General features: G+C 31.9%; 1 protein-coding gene across 1 annotated transcript; it reads left to right on the top strand.

The window, feature by feature from the left end:
* The first annotated feature begins 321 nt into the window (after positions 1-321).
* Positions 322-18,816, top strand: LOC124367972 (UPF0545 protein C22orf39 homolog). The gene is made up of 3 exons (XM_046825211.1): positions 322-595; positions 3,848-4,012; positions 18,295-18,816. Exons 1-3 carry the CDS (start codon positions 539-541, stop codon positions 18,514-18,516), a joined length of 444 nt encoding a protein of 147 aa, XP_046681167.1. The 5' UTR covers positions 322-538; the 3' UTR covers positions 18,517-18,816.
* Positions 18,817-19,071: the final 255 nt, after the last annotated feature.

The following is a 19,071-nucleotide window of genomic DNA, read 5'->3' as shown; positions in this document are numbered from 1 at the left end:
TATTAGCTATTAATTCTTAATTCCCTCCAATCACCTTTATGGATTGAGTGAGTCAACTTATACTAGCATATAATAAAGTTATCGAGTAGTTATTATTATGATGATTATGCTTATTGATACCTTTAACTGTATTTATCATGGTCGGCTGGTCGCTGGTATTTATACTCTGTTGGCGGGGAATCCGCATTCGTTTCAGGACTTTCGATGTTTGTTTCTTCTTTTATACTGTAAAAGTCCATGCTATGGCATAGACATCTAAACAAATGAAAACCAATTGCTCCAATCTGTCGTCTGCCGGTTGTTTTGGGTTTTTTTCATTAAAGGTTATAATAAATGTACTTTTGTATTTTAAATAATTCATTAATGTTGCTGTTGAATAGAATAGATCAGTTATATTTGTGAATTTGTTTTAGTTACGAGTTCCAAACTATTTTGAAAACTTAGTTTTGTTTAATTCTTCAGTTAATTGACATTAACAGTTGAAGTTTTGGTTATATTTTAAAAATCTCCATGCGAAAAACTAGAACTTTATTCCAAAATGAGTAGTTCTTCTGATCAAAGCAATGAGGAAAAGCCTGTAAAAAATGAATGGATGGTGAGTAAAGTTATGCAAAGGCTTATTAGTAGAAAGTAATGGGGTGATCCCCAAGGGTCTGAAGTTAGCTCATTTCCCGGGATCAAATATTTTTGGAATTTTACAGAAATTTCATAGGCCCAATAGCCTAGTTTTTATAGGCCTACAACATGATGGGGAGACTTTAATAAGCGTGGTTCGATTATTTTTATCAAACGATTCAATATATTTTAAAACTTTGGGTAATTATCATATAAACGGCCGGAGCGGCAAAATACGAGTTTTGCGTTATTAACTTATTGGAATCGTCCTATAAAACAAAAAAAATATAAGGTTTGATGGGGTGGAAATGAGAAATAACGAAGTTCTAGGACATAAAAAATGGAACAACTGTTCATGCGCGGAGTAATATTTCCATGTTCTACATCAACATCGAGCGTCACGTGACTTTTTGTGACCATGATTCAACCTTGTGATGACGTCATCGGATGGGTCGCAATCTTTGCAAACGTAAATGAAAAATTATACTGAAATGAGCAGAATTTTGATCAAAATGAACAATGTTTTTCTTAATTTCGAGCAACAAATTAATTACTTGTTATCGAAACGAGACCAGTGCCTCCGGCCTTCAGCGCGGGCTTCGGCAGCACCTTTGGAGCACCTTTGGTGCTGCCCCGTGCTGATGTCAATTAAAGAAAAACATCCCTCGAGATAGTACCTATCAGTAAAATATAAAATTCTAGAGGGGCTGATCAGAAATATAAATTGAAATGTAATGCAAAGGCAATTATGTAAAGTTAAAAAACTTAATAAATAATGAAAAACTCAAATATAAATATATAGATGGATATTAACAGAGAACACTTACCATTAGTGTGTTGGCGGATATAGCTGAGCAGCAGCAACAAAAAGTGGATTTTTAAAAATTGCAACATTTAAAACTTCTTACTAATTTTTCTAATTTTCTTATCGCAACGAAACAACAAAGTCTCCCGGTTTAAAAAACAACATGCGACTGCACGACGAACAAATACACTCATTATTAAAAATTCCATATTCAATTAAAAAGGAAATAATTTCGTTTCTGTTAAAACGTAAACTCTTTAAGTGCCCTACTAAACACTCCGACACACACAATTCACTAGGGTTGGTCCGTACTAGGGGATGGTTGATTCATGATTGTAACGCACTCACTCAATCCAATCTACTGAACACGATATCTTGTGAAGCACTGACTCTGCCCCAGAGAACTCAGATAACAGATACGTTATCAGGCTGATATCAGTCCTGGCCGCAGATAATATTCAAGTAAACAGATTATCCAGACACAGCACACAAACTGAACATTAAAACATTAGAAACTTAACCACTTATAAATATAACCACTAAAATCATGTTATTTGTCATTTGCACCCCCTAGTACTATATATATTTTTTGTTCAGGAGGGTGAGCAGAATACGTTGATAACGTCAAATTCGTGATTTGCCGCTCCGGCCTTTTATCTTATAGCTACCAAACTTTGTTATTACATAATGATCGTAAGCAACAAGAATTATAATTCATTAACAATAATTTAAAAACATTTTTATAAAATCAATTTGACAATAACATTAAAACATAACAAAACTTATTAGAACATATTAGACACTTTACAATATTTAGGCCATATCTTGCTTGGATAGCAGTGAGCAACCACTTTTATGAAATGAAAGACAGGTTTCCTCTCAGACAGGGTACCTCCCTGCAGTAAAAACATTCACAGAAATGATCCACTAGACAGTCTGCCGGTATTCCACTTCTTACACCTGTTTTGGCTGATCACCAAAAACTTTCAATAGTTTCTGTATTTGCACCGGTCAAAGGATCAATGAAGTTTTTTTAAGTATTTACAGTAAAATGTATAAACCCATGATTAGTTAAATAAAAGTAAGATTTCCATAAGTCTGTGACTATTATGGTTTCTGGTTTGACATGGTTAATGGCTGCAAAATAAGCATCCAACATTGTATTTATTTTTTTATCTTCTAAACTGCATATAGGCTATTTCTTTAACATATAAAAATATAGCATCACTATAATACAATTTTATAACTCTATAACACAATTTAATTCGATATTATTGTTGCAAATTAATTAAAACAAAAAATTGTGTGTATGGTATTTGAGCAATGGTCGCTAGAGATGGGAAATACTATTGTTTGTCAATAACCTATTACAAAATAATGTGTTAAGGTATTACATTCCAGTAACCTGTTACCGTGAAAACATGTTAGTATCCAAAAATGTAACTAACCACAATGTAACATAGACTGGTAAAATTATAAACAGGTTAATTAACATTTTCAAACATAATTATTGGGTACTACGAAGTCCTTATCTACTATTTGTTATCAACCTTTACAAGTGCTCACATGATCTGAGAATTTGGGTATTATATTAAAGGATGTTTTTACTACCTCGAAGGATGTTTATCTTTTTTCCAGAAGTGCGAGGTAGTGCCCACTGAAGCCCGCACTGATGCCTAGGAACATTTCTGATAGATATTTTTCCCACTTCAGATCACTTTCCAAATTGTCCAACTTCTCCGACATCAAATCACTTTGTACGATCAAGATAGTACCCAAATTCAAACGATCATGTGATCGCTTATAAAGGTTATGTTTAACTTTGATACTGTTAATAACATGTTTACAATAACTTATGCTAAACCTACTTTACTTATGTCGCATAATAACATTCCATAGTGTAATATTTTCTTTGTAGCCTCTTTGCTTGCACTAAATGGGCTCGGCTGTTATAGGTTACCAACCTAAAACCAGAAAATCTTTAAGAGAACACCAAATCATTCAGCCCAGCTGTTACTGAAATAACAGTATCCCTGTAATAGGTTACCACCATTAATTGTGGCAGCAAGAACAATGGTTATGTTCATGTTTGATTTCTGTCAGACATGTTTATCCCTCGAAATAATAAAAAGTAAATAAGTGTTATACTGTTTTGTTTGTTATATTCATAAATACACATAGCCTAGATTATGTTTAATTCACCATAACATTATTACTTTTCATACTTAATTTGAAATGCCTATACCGTAATTTAGTAGTTATATTGAGGTCTCTTTACTCATGAATATCGGTGATTCAATATCATCGATCATTCAAGTGTTGGACGCTTATACTGCAGCCTGTTTCAATATAAAAGTTAGTTCGTGCATTTTTGAATAATGGTATTACAATTGATTGGACCTTATGCAGCTCCCATTGTTCCCACAGATACGGCCGTGTCACTTGTATGAAGATGAGTATGACGACTGCACAAGTATCCGAGCACGGTTTCAACAGTATTTCGTGCTTGGACAGTGGGAGGATTGCACCCCCTGGAAGCACGATTACTACAACTGTGAAAAGTGGAAGAATAACAAGGATAAAGCTGCCGCAGTAAGTTATTAACTTCCCAATTGCTTTTTCGCACTGTCGGTTTGGACTGATATTTCATAAAGTTTTCAGATAAGTTTAGGTTTTTAAAATTTTGAAGGACTGGGCACTTGATATATTTTTATTGATGTGGGCTAAAGCCAAATTTGGAAAGCAAATGGTTGCTTTACTGTAATGGAAATAACCTAATTTTTTCAGTCAGATCAGTTTTAGCAGAGATTAATAATAGAAGTAGACCTCCGAGTGTTGACAGCCCACCCTAGATTGTACTGCACTGTGCCGTTCCCTCTATCCTGTACTTTCTCATGTCTTGCCTCCACCCTCCCTCACATCACCTTGCTCATTCCGCCCCATCTTCACCCCACAGCGTGTTTATAGAACAGATCAGCTAGATTGAAATATAGTTGCACTGTTTTCGTCGGCCTCAAATTTCAACATACGATTAGCCTACCAGTCTACTTCTAGTCTCTGGTTTTTGTTTCCATTGATTAAATCAATTCAAAATTTAGTCAAATCAAGTCAAATTTATTCCATATTAATGAACAAAATAAACTAGAACAGACATTTAAAATAAGACAGAAAAACTGAATACTACATAATACGGATTAACACTGTTGACAAAACTTACATTAGAGAGAATGATTACATGTGTAGCATAGCCTGTGCGTAAGTGTGATAGTTTAAAATTTGGTCTAAAAAGTAAGCAAAATAAAATTTTAAATTTAACTATGAGAGTAATCTTTTTAATATGAATGAGTTACAAGCAAAAATGTTGTAGTTTATTCTAAAACATTAACCAACGTCAGTATGTTTGTTACATGTTCCTAGTATTTTTAGTTACTAAGTTCAGAATTTCAAATTAGTGTTTTCTTTGCAAATAAGGGGTTTGCTATTATCCTCATATTGTAATTAAAAATATTGATGCTGTATGTGGTATCCAAAGAGTACTAAATACCTAAATTTAAGATGGTGCAATCGATATTGGGTTTGGAAAATATTTGTTTTATGTTAAATTCACAGCTCTAGGATGTGAATACATAAAAAGTAAGTAGAACAATATTTTTTATCACTCCACACAAAATGGCAGGCATTTTAGGCAAGGAATTTAGGCAATTGTGTAGTCAGGCACAAGTAAAAATTGCTGAAGATAAAAATGTAAATTTTTGGTATTGGTACAATTTTTGGCTATAATTTTTCATACTGGGGACTCTAAACCCCATATACCTGGGTGTTATGTGCAAATAAATAATTTAAATTTTAACTTGGCTACTACTTTAGCAACACGTAGAATAGTTAGTTGACTATTACAACACATTGAGTGCCACCACAGTCTCATGCTACTTGAAACTATCTAGATGTTTTTTTTACTCACTACATGAGACTCTGGCACTGTAAGGGTTAACTACAGTACTATAGTACAGTTGGTTGACTGTAGCTATATACTAGATTTGATAGTGTGTAGAGAAATTGCTGACTAAATACTTGAGCATTCCAACTTCAAGCAAACTTTGTATGATCTGGTTTGTCGGACTGAGTTGAATATTATATGGAGAAATGTTGACTGAAATATTTGTGCATCCCAATATCAAGTAAACCTGGTATGATCTGGTTTGTCGGACTGAGTTGAATATTATATGAAGAAATGTTGACTGAAATATTTGTGCATCCCAATATCAAGTAAACCTGGTATGATCTGGTTTGTCGGACTGAGTTGAATATTGTATGGAGAAATGTTGACTGAAATATTTGTGCATCCCAACTTCAAGCAAACCTGGTATGATCTGGTTTGTCGAACTAAGTTGAATATTGTTACAGTTTTGTTTTGTAAAGTTAATAGTTCATATTATTTTATGTTTGTTTATAAAAGATTAATAAATAATTTTGGAGTTTATACCACATAAGTACACACACACACAGGAATCCATACAAGAAAAAACATACACCCATGCAATTTTGATAACTTACAATAAACATATATAAATCAATAGATTTTAAATTTAAGAAAAACTAGCAATCTATTTTAGAGTTAAAATTAACATAAAACAAATTATCATGTGTATAACATAGAAATACATAAACTATTGTAAAATTGAATCATCAGATAAAAAAAAAAAATAATTTCTTTAGACCAAATACCACTGAATACATTAAATCTTAATATCAAGGAGATTGTTATGCAAAGTAAGTTTACAACACCTGGAGTTATAAAGTGAATTTAGATCAGCTGGTGACTTTACAATAATGGAATTTTTATTCTTTTGAATGATGGATTAATAGGAGATTGAGAACAATAAACATTTAAGTTATTAAATACAGTAATACTTTCATTATTTATATTAAATTGGTGAATCTTGATTTTTGAATCCAAGAACAGAAAAGACATGTACTAGATGATGAACACTTGAATATTGGATGACAACCAGAACTCTCAGATCCGCAAGGGTAATCCTACACTACCAGTATTAAATCTACACTAAACCGACAAGGATGATTGGAAGATGAATAAGTGTCAATGGAACATCTAAAGTAAAACTGGATTTGAACTCAAGTAAGATCTACCCAATTTAAGATTCCGCATTTTTCAAAATTTAAACCTATTTTGTATAAATTCAAATTTAACATGTACCACAATTTTTCCTATGTTGGATATAATTTGTTTTATGTGCCCACGGCAGTATAATCCACGAAACCCTGTATGTGACAAATAAACTCAATAACAATAATTGTAAATCAAACGTTTATTTATTTGATATCAATAGCTAGTTAAGCAAGGGCCAAGTACGGGTTAAATAAATAAATAAAGCAAAAAGAAAAATTTAATAATAATATTATATGGAGAAATGTTGACTGAAATATTTGTGCATCCCAATATCAAGTAAACCTGGTATGATCTGGTTTGTCGGACTGAGTTGAATATTATATGGAAAAATGTTGACTGAAATATTTGTGCATCCCAATATCAAGTAAACCTGGTATGATCTGGTTTGTCGGACTGAGTTGAATATTATATGGAGAAATGTTGACTGAAATATTTGTGCATCCCAATATCAAGTAAACCTGGTATGATCTGGTTTGTCGGACTGAGTTGAATATTATATGGAGAAATGTTGACTGAAATATTTGTGCATCCCAATATCAAGTAAACCTGGTATGATCTGGTTTGTCGGACAGAGTTGAATATTATATGGAGAAATGACTGAAATATTTGTGCATCCCAATATCAAGTAAACCTGGTATGATCTGGTTTGTTGATCCGAGTTGAATAGTGTATGCAGTAGCTTTACAGTGTACAGCATCTCCAGTGAAATTGCATTTTCATTGACAGATTCAATTTAAATTTAATCCACAATGCCCTTCAATAAAAAGCTATTGAATTTACTCTAAATGTCTATGTATCTTACAAATTTAAAGCCAGCCAGAGATTTTAGTATATATAAAGGAAACATGGAAATCCCCCTTACTTGGAGGTCTCTACAACATTCAATTTGGTGGAAGGAACAAATTAATTAATCTAAAATAATTTCAATGCCACACATAAATAAACCAGAAATGTCCAAAACATGCACAACACCAGAGAATAATCACGGAAGCCATGCATCATTGGTTTCAGACAGACACTTACGTGTTCAAAGCCGCGCATAGAACCTAGAAGTCACAGTCAATCGTTTTGGTAGTAAGGAAATTTTTTACTTCTGTGTGAAATAATATGTATATGTTTCATATATATAAAATATATGCTCATTATAGTTTTTCTAATTATGTTTACCTTTTACCATATGTTATTGGGATTTTAGAAGACAACTTCCAAGAAAGTTCCATGGAAGACTACTTCCATGGATTTGGATGAATTATACACACTCTAACATACTTGTGGAATCCTATTTTTTACATTTAAAATTTAAGATAAGACACTATATCTGTAAGCATGATAATTAAATGAGTTGAGAACTGTATTTTCCAGTTTGATATTTAATTCAGTTGTATGGAAGAATATAGTTATTGTTTTAACAATACTATTTGTGAGTCATGACAGTGTTATTCACACATATATAGATGTATAACACTCCAAACCTGTAAATATCACAAGAATTTTATTATTGTTTTTAGACATAGACAAATAGATGTTTCACATAATGTTACCGTGACGTGCTGGCTTGCTGTAGAGTACAGCCTGATCAATTAAGGTTTATAACATTGTTGATAGTGGATACGTTTTAATCTAAACAGTAAATAACACATATTGTGTTTTATGTTCATTTCAGTGTATATATTGACGAATACGATTCGGCCTCAACCAAAACGTAATTTGCTCGTAGTGCTGTAACGTTGTAAAACTTTTTTATTTCAGATATTTAGATTATTTTGTAGGACAGTGTTTAAACTGACCAGAGTTAGAAGTTTTGTAAAGGCGTCGAAGGCAGTTTAAATTATTTCAAACATGTACAGGTATATAGTCAGTGTGCTAATGCTGGTCCAGGTTGTAAGTTGCTACCTCGAAGCGAGGGAAGTGTTGAAGATGCTTAATGTACCATGGGAGGGCAATTGTCCTGTGACGCCCCCACTCCTCGACCTCGACTCGCTGGGCTTAATCGGGCGGTGCCCAACGAAGTACCAGATTCTAGATCTGCCACCGAACTCCAAGCCCAATGCCATCCTGCAGGGCTTCTGTGATGGCTCATGCCACAATACCGTCTGCAGCCAATGGGGCAACTTCCGATGCATGAACTACACCGTTCCCGTGGACATCTCCATGCTGGAGGTCAGCGACTCCTGCGAGGAAGAGGTGATGTGCTTGAGAAGAGTGGTCAGGACTGAATATATTTCTGTGGGCTGCGTCTGTCGGTCTTGGGTAGCCACTAAACTGGGAAATCACATTGTTGACGCCGTTGACTGATGTCGATAGGGTACTAAAAAAATTCAGGATGGCAGCAGGTGCAGTGATTTGTAACTTATGATGATTTATTTGTATAGAGTAAGTATTTAAAATGTTCATTTTGTGCAAAATAGGAAGGAAAAATTTTCTGACAATTTTTATGAGCACGCGCCTTGATGTATTGATACAAAACAAAATTTATTGATTTTAATCTATTTATACACAAAGTCTACTCATCAAGATGTATAGGAGTGAAATTACTACAAATGGATGGTTTGACACCATAATTCTTCAAAATAATTTGATGGTACAAACATTTGGCTCATTTTCTTTTCATTGTATAAGGAAAGTTTAGAAGTCACGATTTGAGTATGAAAAGTTAGTCTGTCACATATTTTTTTAATTTCGATCTCTTGTGTCTTTCAGTTGCAATTTGATTTTGGGGAACAAAAACCACCAGGAAAATGGTATTAGGGGAACAGGGAATTTGATTTATAACCGAAAAACTGAAATGTCATAATTTAGTTGGAAGTTCTGACATTAAAATGAATTTGCGGTAATTCAAGTAAATTATAAAGTTTAAATCTGGTGTGTTATATTTTATTGAGACTTTATCAGTTTTGATGATAATGACCGCCAGATTCCAAAATTGAAGTATTTAACACAACCTTAAGTTTTATAAATTGCTTGAGTGCCTGTAACTAACATCTTGGAAGGTTCAAAAGTGGTAGGTTTTGGCATATAGTAATATGCAAGACATTCAAGATAACATAGAAACAACCTTTGTATCTTCAATATCATAATACAACTTTAGTTTTTAATATTTCAAGATTGTTACAAATTAAAGCTACCTTTTTCTGACTATGGTGGAAGGGATATCTTTGACATAGTATTGTAATTTTATTTGCTTGTAGTAAAACAACTTAAAAAAAAATTGGAATACAAATATTTTGGAATGAAAATTTCAATAAAAAAATATGAAAATCTAGATTAATTAATAACTATTTGTTATATTAAATTTGAGCTTACTCCAATTCACAATTAATACATAATAGTAGATACATTTTTATACTGTATTTGACACACATTTTAATAAAAAGTGTTATCTCGTTGCAATAACAAGTAAAGAGTGAAATAACCATAAATCATTGCAATTTTTATAACCGTTACATAAAACAAATCAATACTATGCTATATCATTCATATGAACTATTGTTACATTTTTTCATACTATACACTCGAAAAAATTATTATTTTATTTATTAAATGATTTCCATTGTAAAGTATAAGCTAAATTATTAATAATTTGATACTTAATAAAAAACCTGCATAATCATTCCACATTTGTTTGAAAACATATCAATTATTTAAGTTCTCCCTATAAAGTTTTAAATTTAATTAATGTTTTATACCTAAGCACTTTTAAATAGTAATATAATACTTCAGTGTTTCATACTTCTGACTTAATTTACATGTATCCACAGTTTAGAGTAATCAATGAAAAAAATAAAATGTAACCATTGATAACTAAGTTTCATTTAACTGTACACAATGTGTTTCAGCACTATGCCATCTTCAGAGTGCAAAAAAGAACTTCTAACAAAACAAATTTTAAAAATGATTAAATTTCCAAATATGGATCAATCATATGTATGTTAATTTTATAGTTTAGTAATCCAGTTATAACTATGATCAGAGGTTCTATTTAATTTCTATTTTTAAATGGGTTTATCTGGTTTTAAATTATTAATTTAATTGATTTAGATTATTAATTAAAACATTAAATAGGAAAAAAACTGGTAAAAATTACCAATGCGTCACTAAATTGAAATTTAACATATGTTTGAATATACTAGTTGCGAGCTTGAATTTTAAAGCAGACTTTTTTGAAGTCGAATATTTGTATATAAGCTTATTAACAATGATACATATTTTAACATGTTATGTGATTTATTTGTGTATTTCTTTAGTCATTATCTACTACTTATTATTTCTACTTGTTTATTATAACTGTTTTTGTTCAAATGTTAAAAGGATTTGCTATGTTTAATATTTTTAGTTTTTTGGCAAAATATGTTGGTAGTATTAAATTTTATGCTGTGATCTAAATACTAATTTTATTGTTGTGACTTCCAGTTTTAATTTTGTTATTGTGATCTTTCAGTATTAATATTATTAGTCATTGTAAACCTATGTATTCACTTTAACATTAGCTTAGATTATGTTCAGACATATATCTTGTGTTTGTCTAGTTATAATAAACCCCTTATAAAACACAGTATATCCAAGTATTTATCAAAGTATCTCTTATAAATAAATGAGATTTCAGTCATATCATATTTTATCTACTCATAAAAATTATTACTCCTTTTGGCTCCACAGGGAATAAGTGAGATGGTGTCCATAACCGTACCATAGCAATTCTTTGTATAGAGTTCTTTGTTACGTTTTATGACCCTGAAACAGGTATGTTAATAGGGTGTCTTCGCTACACTTTATATTTACTGTAAAAACATAACTGATTTTGACTATATTATTGAGCGTAGCTATGATTTTGACGAAAATCCTGAAGTCTTTAAAGCTAACACTCTACTTTGAGTTGGTGGGAAATATTAACACACAAGAGGTTAAACCGTGGCAATTTGCTGCAATTTTTGAAATTCTGTAGTATTATGATTAACAATATCAGCAGATTTGGAACTCGCCTTATCACTTCTCATATATTTCTTCACAAGACCTTGACATCTGTTGGTCTTTTAGTGCAGTCATTGAAGCGAAAAATACGGTCTTACCTCCGAATTTTTTTACTGTGAACCGATTTGCATGAAATTTTGGAATTAGGCTCATCTTACCCTTAACTTCAAAAGTGAAAATGATCTGAACTCCGCCTATTATTTTTAAGGGGTGTAAACAACCCCTTAATGGAAAAATCGACATTGAGCCATTTTATCGCTAGAAAACATGTTTAATAGTAAGTGGTGAAATTTTAAAGTGTTTTCTAACACAATTACCTCATATTAAAATCATTTTCAACCCCTTGAACATCTTACAACCCTTGCAAACAACCCCTAAATTGAAAAAACTCACAAAAAAATACTTTGGTATGATATAAAAAGATGTAAGTATAGAGTTAGTAATATTTTATATTTTCTATAATAATTATGAAATTTTTAACCCCCTTTCAACCCTTGAAAACTACCCCTTGATAAAAAAATTGTTAACATTTTTTTTTATAAAATGAAAAAGATTTAAATATTATTCCACACTCTCGAAAATGATTATGATATTCTTAAGCTTTTCTACGCTTAAAACCACCCCTAAATTAAAACAGTAAATATATATGATTACATATTATTTAAAAATAATTTAATTTAGAGTAAAAAATTGCCATTTATTGGATAAAATATTTACAAATTATACAAAAATCACTTAAATGTGTTATATATACATATAAGAAAGTTGGTATATATTCATGCCTACGTTTCCAAAATATATGAGCCATATTATGTATATATATACACATTACAATAGTTTTGGGTCTCTATTATACTGCGTACTTTCACATTGCTCCAAATATTCACAGTCCGAAATTTTCAGTTACTAAGTAGAAAAACATATGATAAGTTTTTGGACCATAACTCCTTCAATTTTCATGCTATCACAATTTATAAAAAACCATTGTAAAGATAATTAAGAGAGCTACAACATCCTTCATTGCAATATATAGTAAAAAACCTTTTTCTCAATCGGTGAAGGGTTAAAGCGCTTAAGAGAGGCTGTGATTGCGCTGCCACGCGCTCTTTAAACAATCATATTTCCGTAAATTTTTGTTTTACAGAAAAATAAAAAAATCCAAATTGTTTGTCAGAAATATACCCACATTTTTCATACCTACACTTTTATTCGTATGTGTCGTCATTTTTGAGATATTATGAAAAAAGGTAGTTTTTTAAAAATTTGAATTTTTTTTTAATCGTGACTTTTTTGAAAAATATGTGTCTTGAAGCAGCCAAACTGATACAATCTATTAAACTCTTCATAATAAAGTTGATTCTAGGCGGAATACGATTAATTTTAATTTTGGTGGAAATGGCACTTATGAAACCCATTGATTTAAAAGAAAAAACATTAGATGCTCCTCTTATTTGCAATACAGCTTACTCATTTTACGTGCAATAGACTTTTAATAGTGCTCATTTTAAATCTTATTTCAAGCACTATAAAACTCTTTTTTATTAGAATGCCTAAAATGCATCTGCTCGCCGCTAGATGGCATTGACCACATCGATTAAATTTCAGACAAAATAAAAAACGGCTTTGATTTTTAATATCTAGCTTAATATTGCACTTAGAATACTTTATAAAAAACAAAATTGTTCATTGTTTTACCTGCTACAATTGTGTTCTTTATAAAATTTTCGATAAAACGTATATTTTTGGAGATATTTGCAAAAAACCGATGAAAAACCTGAAAAAATTGCGAATTTTCAATTGCCAATAACTTGAAAAATATTGGATTTTTCGAAAAACGTTATAGATGATTTTTTGCTTAAAAGTAGGCCTTCTATCGATATCCGAGGTTATTTTGAAAAAAATAAATTCACTCCCGAGAAGGGGTGGCAACCACCCCCAGGGTGGTTGCGGAGTTCAAATCATTTTCACTTTTGAAGTTAAGGGTAAGATGAACCTAATTCCAAAATTTTATGCAATTCGGTTCACAGTAAAAAAATTCGGACCAACAATGCTTCAATGACTGCACTATTTTACTCACTTTGTTTTCAAAGTAACAATAATCTTGTTGTCCCCTGTATCCAAATTGAAAATATTCTCTGATACATTAAAATTTATATATCAAATCACTCACTGATAATAAGTTCAAGCTACATTTTGCTTGTTCTTCTGTTATTAGCCACTTTTTTAGTCCAAATTTTTTTGTAAACAGCTAAAAAAATATATGCGGAAATTTCCTTACGCACTCACGCACAACATACTGCGTTGTCTAAATTTTACAGTACTTGTAATATGTTTTTATTGACACAGTTTTATCTGCGGATAATTTAAAGTAGTGTATTATGAGACACAGTCAAACTAATCACATGATTAAAAAAAAATGTCCTATTAAAGAAAATTAAAAAATAATAAAAATTAAGCTTGATCAAATTGCCTTCATGGAACCTCTTGTGTCCGAGAAGGAGGTTTGACCACTCATTTATTAACAACTGTATTACTATTAAGTAAACACATGTGTTTTAAGTTTCTATTTTGATCTGTATTGTTAGAATACAAAAGCCCTCACAGAAAAAAACTTTAATAATACTCAGGATATAACCCCAAATCTAGCAAAGAATCACGTAAATCTAAATTACATCAGCTGTAGCAGGGGAAGTGATGATCAGATGTACCAATTGAGTTTGAATAATACAGAGATGAAATAACTCACACCTGCCCCATACAACCCTATAGTTCAGTAAGAAAATGTAAGGCTTTTAAAAAATAGACCAGTGATTTTTCAAAGGAATGCAACTGACAAGCGAATACTATACTAAATTTATGCTGTTAGTCTATTTTAGCTGCCTCAAGCGGTGCATGTGTGAGTTATGGTTTAAGAATAAGAACCATACGGTGTGAATGGGAATAGCTGTTCTAGGTGTGTAGTTATTTTTAAATGTGGTGTTAGCAAACATGTAAAGGATAATGAAACACCACTTTACCACATAATCGGCGATTATACATTAAACATTGTGGACCATAGTCAACTTGATATAAATACAAGAAGGTTTAAGTAAGCAATTGTGAATATTAATTAGTTTTACAATATCCATTCCTAATTACATAAAATCTAAATTTGTTTCTCAAACACGTTTTGAAAACAAAACAAATAAGTTATCGCTAAATATCAAGAATTTCTTGTTATGTTTTTTGTATTTTTAAATTCTAACAAATTATACAAAAATTGCTGCCTTTTATCTAGAGAAATAAGGTTAAGGCACTATATTTATTTAATGGCGGCTGTGAAATTTGAGTATCTCTACTCATTACTTCTGTTGCAAATAAACGTGCTGTTTTCTTACACCAAGGGGCACGTGTGATTTTTAAAAAAAATTTTTAAAGGGGTCTTTCTACTTTGACTACATTTCTACTTTGATTACACAAAACGTTTTTAAGGAAAAATGGTCCCAATCCAGTACCAAATTTTTTGACCTCGCTAGAAATAGAACCTGTGACCTTTCACTGAGAGACCTCACAGTAAGAACCTACTCGAGGTGATTTTCAAGGTTTGCCAGTGAAGATGGTGTAGCAGAGTCCAATTTTAAAATTTAGTTTCAAAATGACCTAATTTGTATGATTACAAAATTAATTTTCACAACGACAAACCAGATGCATAAAATATTTTGCTTGGTATTCAGACAGTTTTAAAAATATTACAACAGTTTTGTTAAATATACTTAAACTCATTAAAATATTTTAAATGATGTGCTTTATTTACAATTTTATTATTGATTTATTGTAAATCAGTAATAAAATCATCATCTCTCTTTAATCCCATTACATAATTTTAATTACATTGTAGAAACTCGCACAATCGATTTGAGAGAATTTACTTAGGTTCTTCTTCCAAGAGGCTGTCTAATTTTCAAGCACATGAACTTCAAGGGCATATTGCACACCCCAAAAGTATGAAATGAAGCCCTAGAAGTGATAGTTCCAACATTTCTGTATCTTCCCCAAAAAAGAAAACTTATACCTTTTGTAATTCTGAGCATTTAAGAGGTGTATTAAAAATTATTCAGGTTTGATTTACAGTCTAAAACCCTTCAAAGTAGTTCCTTTCTGATTCCACACTCTTTATCTAGTGGCATTTCCACAGCTCGGAGCATGTTTTGAAGTCTATTTTTGGTGCCTCACAAAAGTTGCTGCTTCACATATTTTATGTCTCCCAATAACATCTTGAAATCGGTGCCCTTTCTGCGGTGATGTTTGATTTTGGGAAACAAATAGTCACAGTGAGTAATATCAGAGTAGAGGGGCCTGCGTAATTTTATGCTCAGCCAAAAACTGCTAGAAAAATTGTGATTTATGAGCTTGAGCGTTATCATGATGAAGTAATTAACACTTAAGCATTTGTGGCTTTTACAATGAAAGACATCCTGTCATGGTAGTTTTCTTTTGTGACTAGCCATAAAAGTATAATGAATGGTTTATTATGATATGACTAGACGTTATACCAATCTGTGTACTTTATGCATGAATCTTGTACAGAGTGGTTGAATGGTGAATATTTTACCAACACGATTAAATGAATACTACTAAATGACTTGGTAACCATGACTGTCCATCACGTGCGATTATTAAAAGTCAAAAATGTAATTGATAAATTTAAATGAACCCAGTTTTGTACCTGCATATACCAGTATGTCTTCATAGTGGCTATTCATTCACAAATAACCTAACAATGAAAATTAGTGTCTACGATAATCCGTCAATATCAAATCCTCATCTTTGTTGGCTCTTACCTCATGTACAACTCAGTCCGTTTAGGTTAGCTCTTCATTTGCATGCCAACAAAAAAAAGGAGAGGTCATCCCTCTTATCAGCCTTACTCTTTTTTCAAACAGAATTAGGACAGTTGATATAGTACAAGGTCGATGATACTGATAGACGTGCCATAGAAGGTCACAGACAGATTTTGAACATGCGCTATCTCCTTCTTCCAAAGTCTCATGTCTTGGACTGTGCGGTCGTCAAATCTCCCATGGTACCAAGACTCAATAAACAAGATGGTGACTTTATTGATGGGGTATAGGAGAAAAATCAGGTTGGCGTTTTTAAAAAGAAAATATTCTCCACAGTTGATTTTCACCTTGATGGTTATCTGAATGAGTAAAACTGTTAAGATTTAAATATTGAAAATCCAAGAGATCTTGACAACAACAAAAGAAAAATGCATCAATAAAAAGGCAGTATTTAGGGTGGATTTGGCCTGTGGGTTTCTGTGGACCACGTGTTTTTGAAAATGCTTGTGTTTCAAAGAACTATTGTTGACACCAGCTATTGGTCCTACATGATAATGAAGATTACATAGATTTGTTTTGAAAAATATGGTCCCAATTAGATGTATGCACTTGACTCACAACTCGAGAGACAGTATAATGTGAACGGAAAGCTATTCAGGTATGCCTACTCTCATTGCTCTATGATCAAAATTAGCCACCAAGGTATGTATGATTGCATTCCATTGGATTATGTCCTTCGCAATCATTCGAAACAGAAAATGTTTGAGAAGCCAATATGATGAGCTGAAGGATGAGATTTGCCGAGTTATCTCTGAAATTCCACAACAATTGTAGAAGAAAGGGAATTGGAAAATTTCATTAAGTGTAGAACCCTGTAGCTACATTCATCAGAAAGCGCAAGTTGCAGCCATATTCCCATTATATTATTTACGTTTCGTGTTTTATATAATGTTTATCCCTAATTAAAATTGTATCCTTCAACTGTTCGATCAAGTAAAGATTGGTTACCTCCTTAAAAACACTTCCACACACACTTATAAATCATAGAATTTTTATATTTCTGTAAAGTATAGCAAAAAAATTATTAAATTCTATGTAAAATTTGGAATAGGTCAACCATAGAGTGAAGTTAGTGATGAATAGTACCGTCGTCTTGGATAACAGCACAAAACATTTGTAGGCAAATATATTTATGATATAATCATTTTATGATGTAAAATAGTGTTTAGATAATATTTTTTATGAGATATTTCAATTTTAACTTGTGTTTGTTATTAAGACTCAGGCACTCCAAATTTTCAAAATTGTTTATTTTTTAAGAAGTCTGGAAATTATAACCTTCAATGACACATGTGTATTGTTAATTTGGGTTATGTTTTACATTATTGCTTTGTTCTGCCTATTAAATTTCATGTTTAATAGTATGTCTGTGTCTATTGCAGACTTGCCAAAATTAAACATTAATAGAGAAATCAAACATGTAAATGGTCATTAGATTTGATGTTTTTGCGTATTTGTGAAATTTATCACTTGTCAGAATAAAATTGTTGAAGGATCATAGTTGAATTGGTATTAAAATTTTATCTGTTTTAAAATTAATATGGTAATTAAACCCGCAGTAGTCTTGGTTTGGTGGTATTTTGTGACAATTATTGAAATAGTAAACAATGAGCATGACTGCTTCCTGAATGGTGAGTGCTCTTACCCCTGGGCAGCTCATGGTTATGAAGATAATAAACTGTGCCTGCAAAAATGGACTCTTCTTTGAGATGAGACAAATCATTCCTTTCTTTCAGAGCCGCCTGTCACTAAAATCCCTACAGTAAAATAATTTTTAACAATAACAGGTGTTGTTTATCTAATTTTAGATGTAATATTTTAAACTTCTGTGTCCACAGGAGGAGATAATTGCCAATGAAGAGGCACGCAGGGTTAAAAGGTTGAGTGCCCATTACAACAATCCTGTGTGGGAAAACAGACCGGAGCCTCCTCCAGACTGGAATGCTCCTCTACCTCCCTTCCTGGAGGAGAAACTGAAAAACACCTATCTGGACATTAAGGCCAGGGAACTGCGGGAGGGCAAGGTTCTCACAGCCGACAGGATGTGTACTATCTTGTGATCTTGGCAAGATGCGACTTGTCTAGTGTCTTCATTACGAAGAATAGTGTGATGCATGCGTTGTAAATACTCAGATGTGTCACTGACAATGTTGGAAATGTGGCAGGTCAAGTGTACACTAGGCCTTCAGCTGTTGAGCAGCACCTTGCAAGGAAAAAAGTGGTTCAAATATGTGTAAATGTATCACCACTGCCACACAGTATCAAGTGTCATATGGTTTGTCAATTTACTTTAATACTGTTTCTATGTAAAATACGAGAAATTTTGTTTAAGTACCATTTTGGTATATATATATATATATGTATATATAAATCAAGTTAACATTTTTTTTTGCATGAAAGCCCGCACTTTGATCTACTTTTCTACATAGTTGCTATCAGTATTAAGGGACTTATCGTATTGTAAAAACAACCAGTTGTACGTATACTGTTTTCATACAAGATTACCACCTGATTTAACAGTAATTGCAATGTGATCATTTTGACGCTATTGTTATCGTTGCAACACTAACCTTCAAGAAATTCACTGCTTCATCTGATGAAAAACAAATGATAGT

Source organism: Homalodisca vitripennis, chromosome 8 (genome assembly GCF_021130785.1).
Source record: "Homalodisca vitripennis isolate AUS2020 chromosome 8, UT_GWSS_2.1, whole genome shotgun sequence".
NCBI classification, from domain to species: Eukaryota; Metazoa; Arthropoda; class Insecta; order Hemiptera; family Cicadellidae; genus Homalodisca; species Homalodisca vitripennis.
The sequence above is the reverse complement of the archived record's forward strand: the minus strand, read 5'-3'. Positions and strand labels throughout refer to the sequence as shown.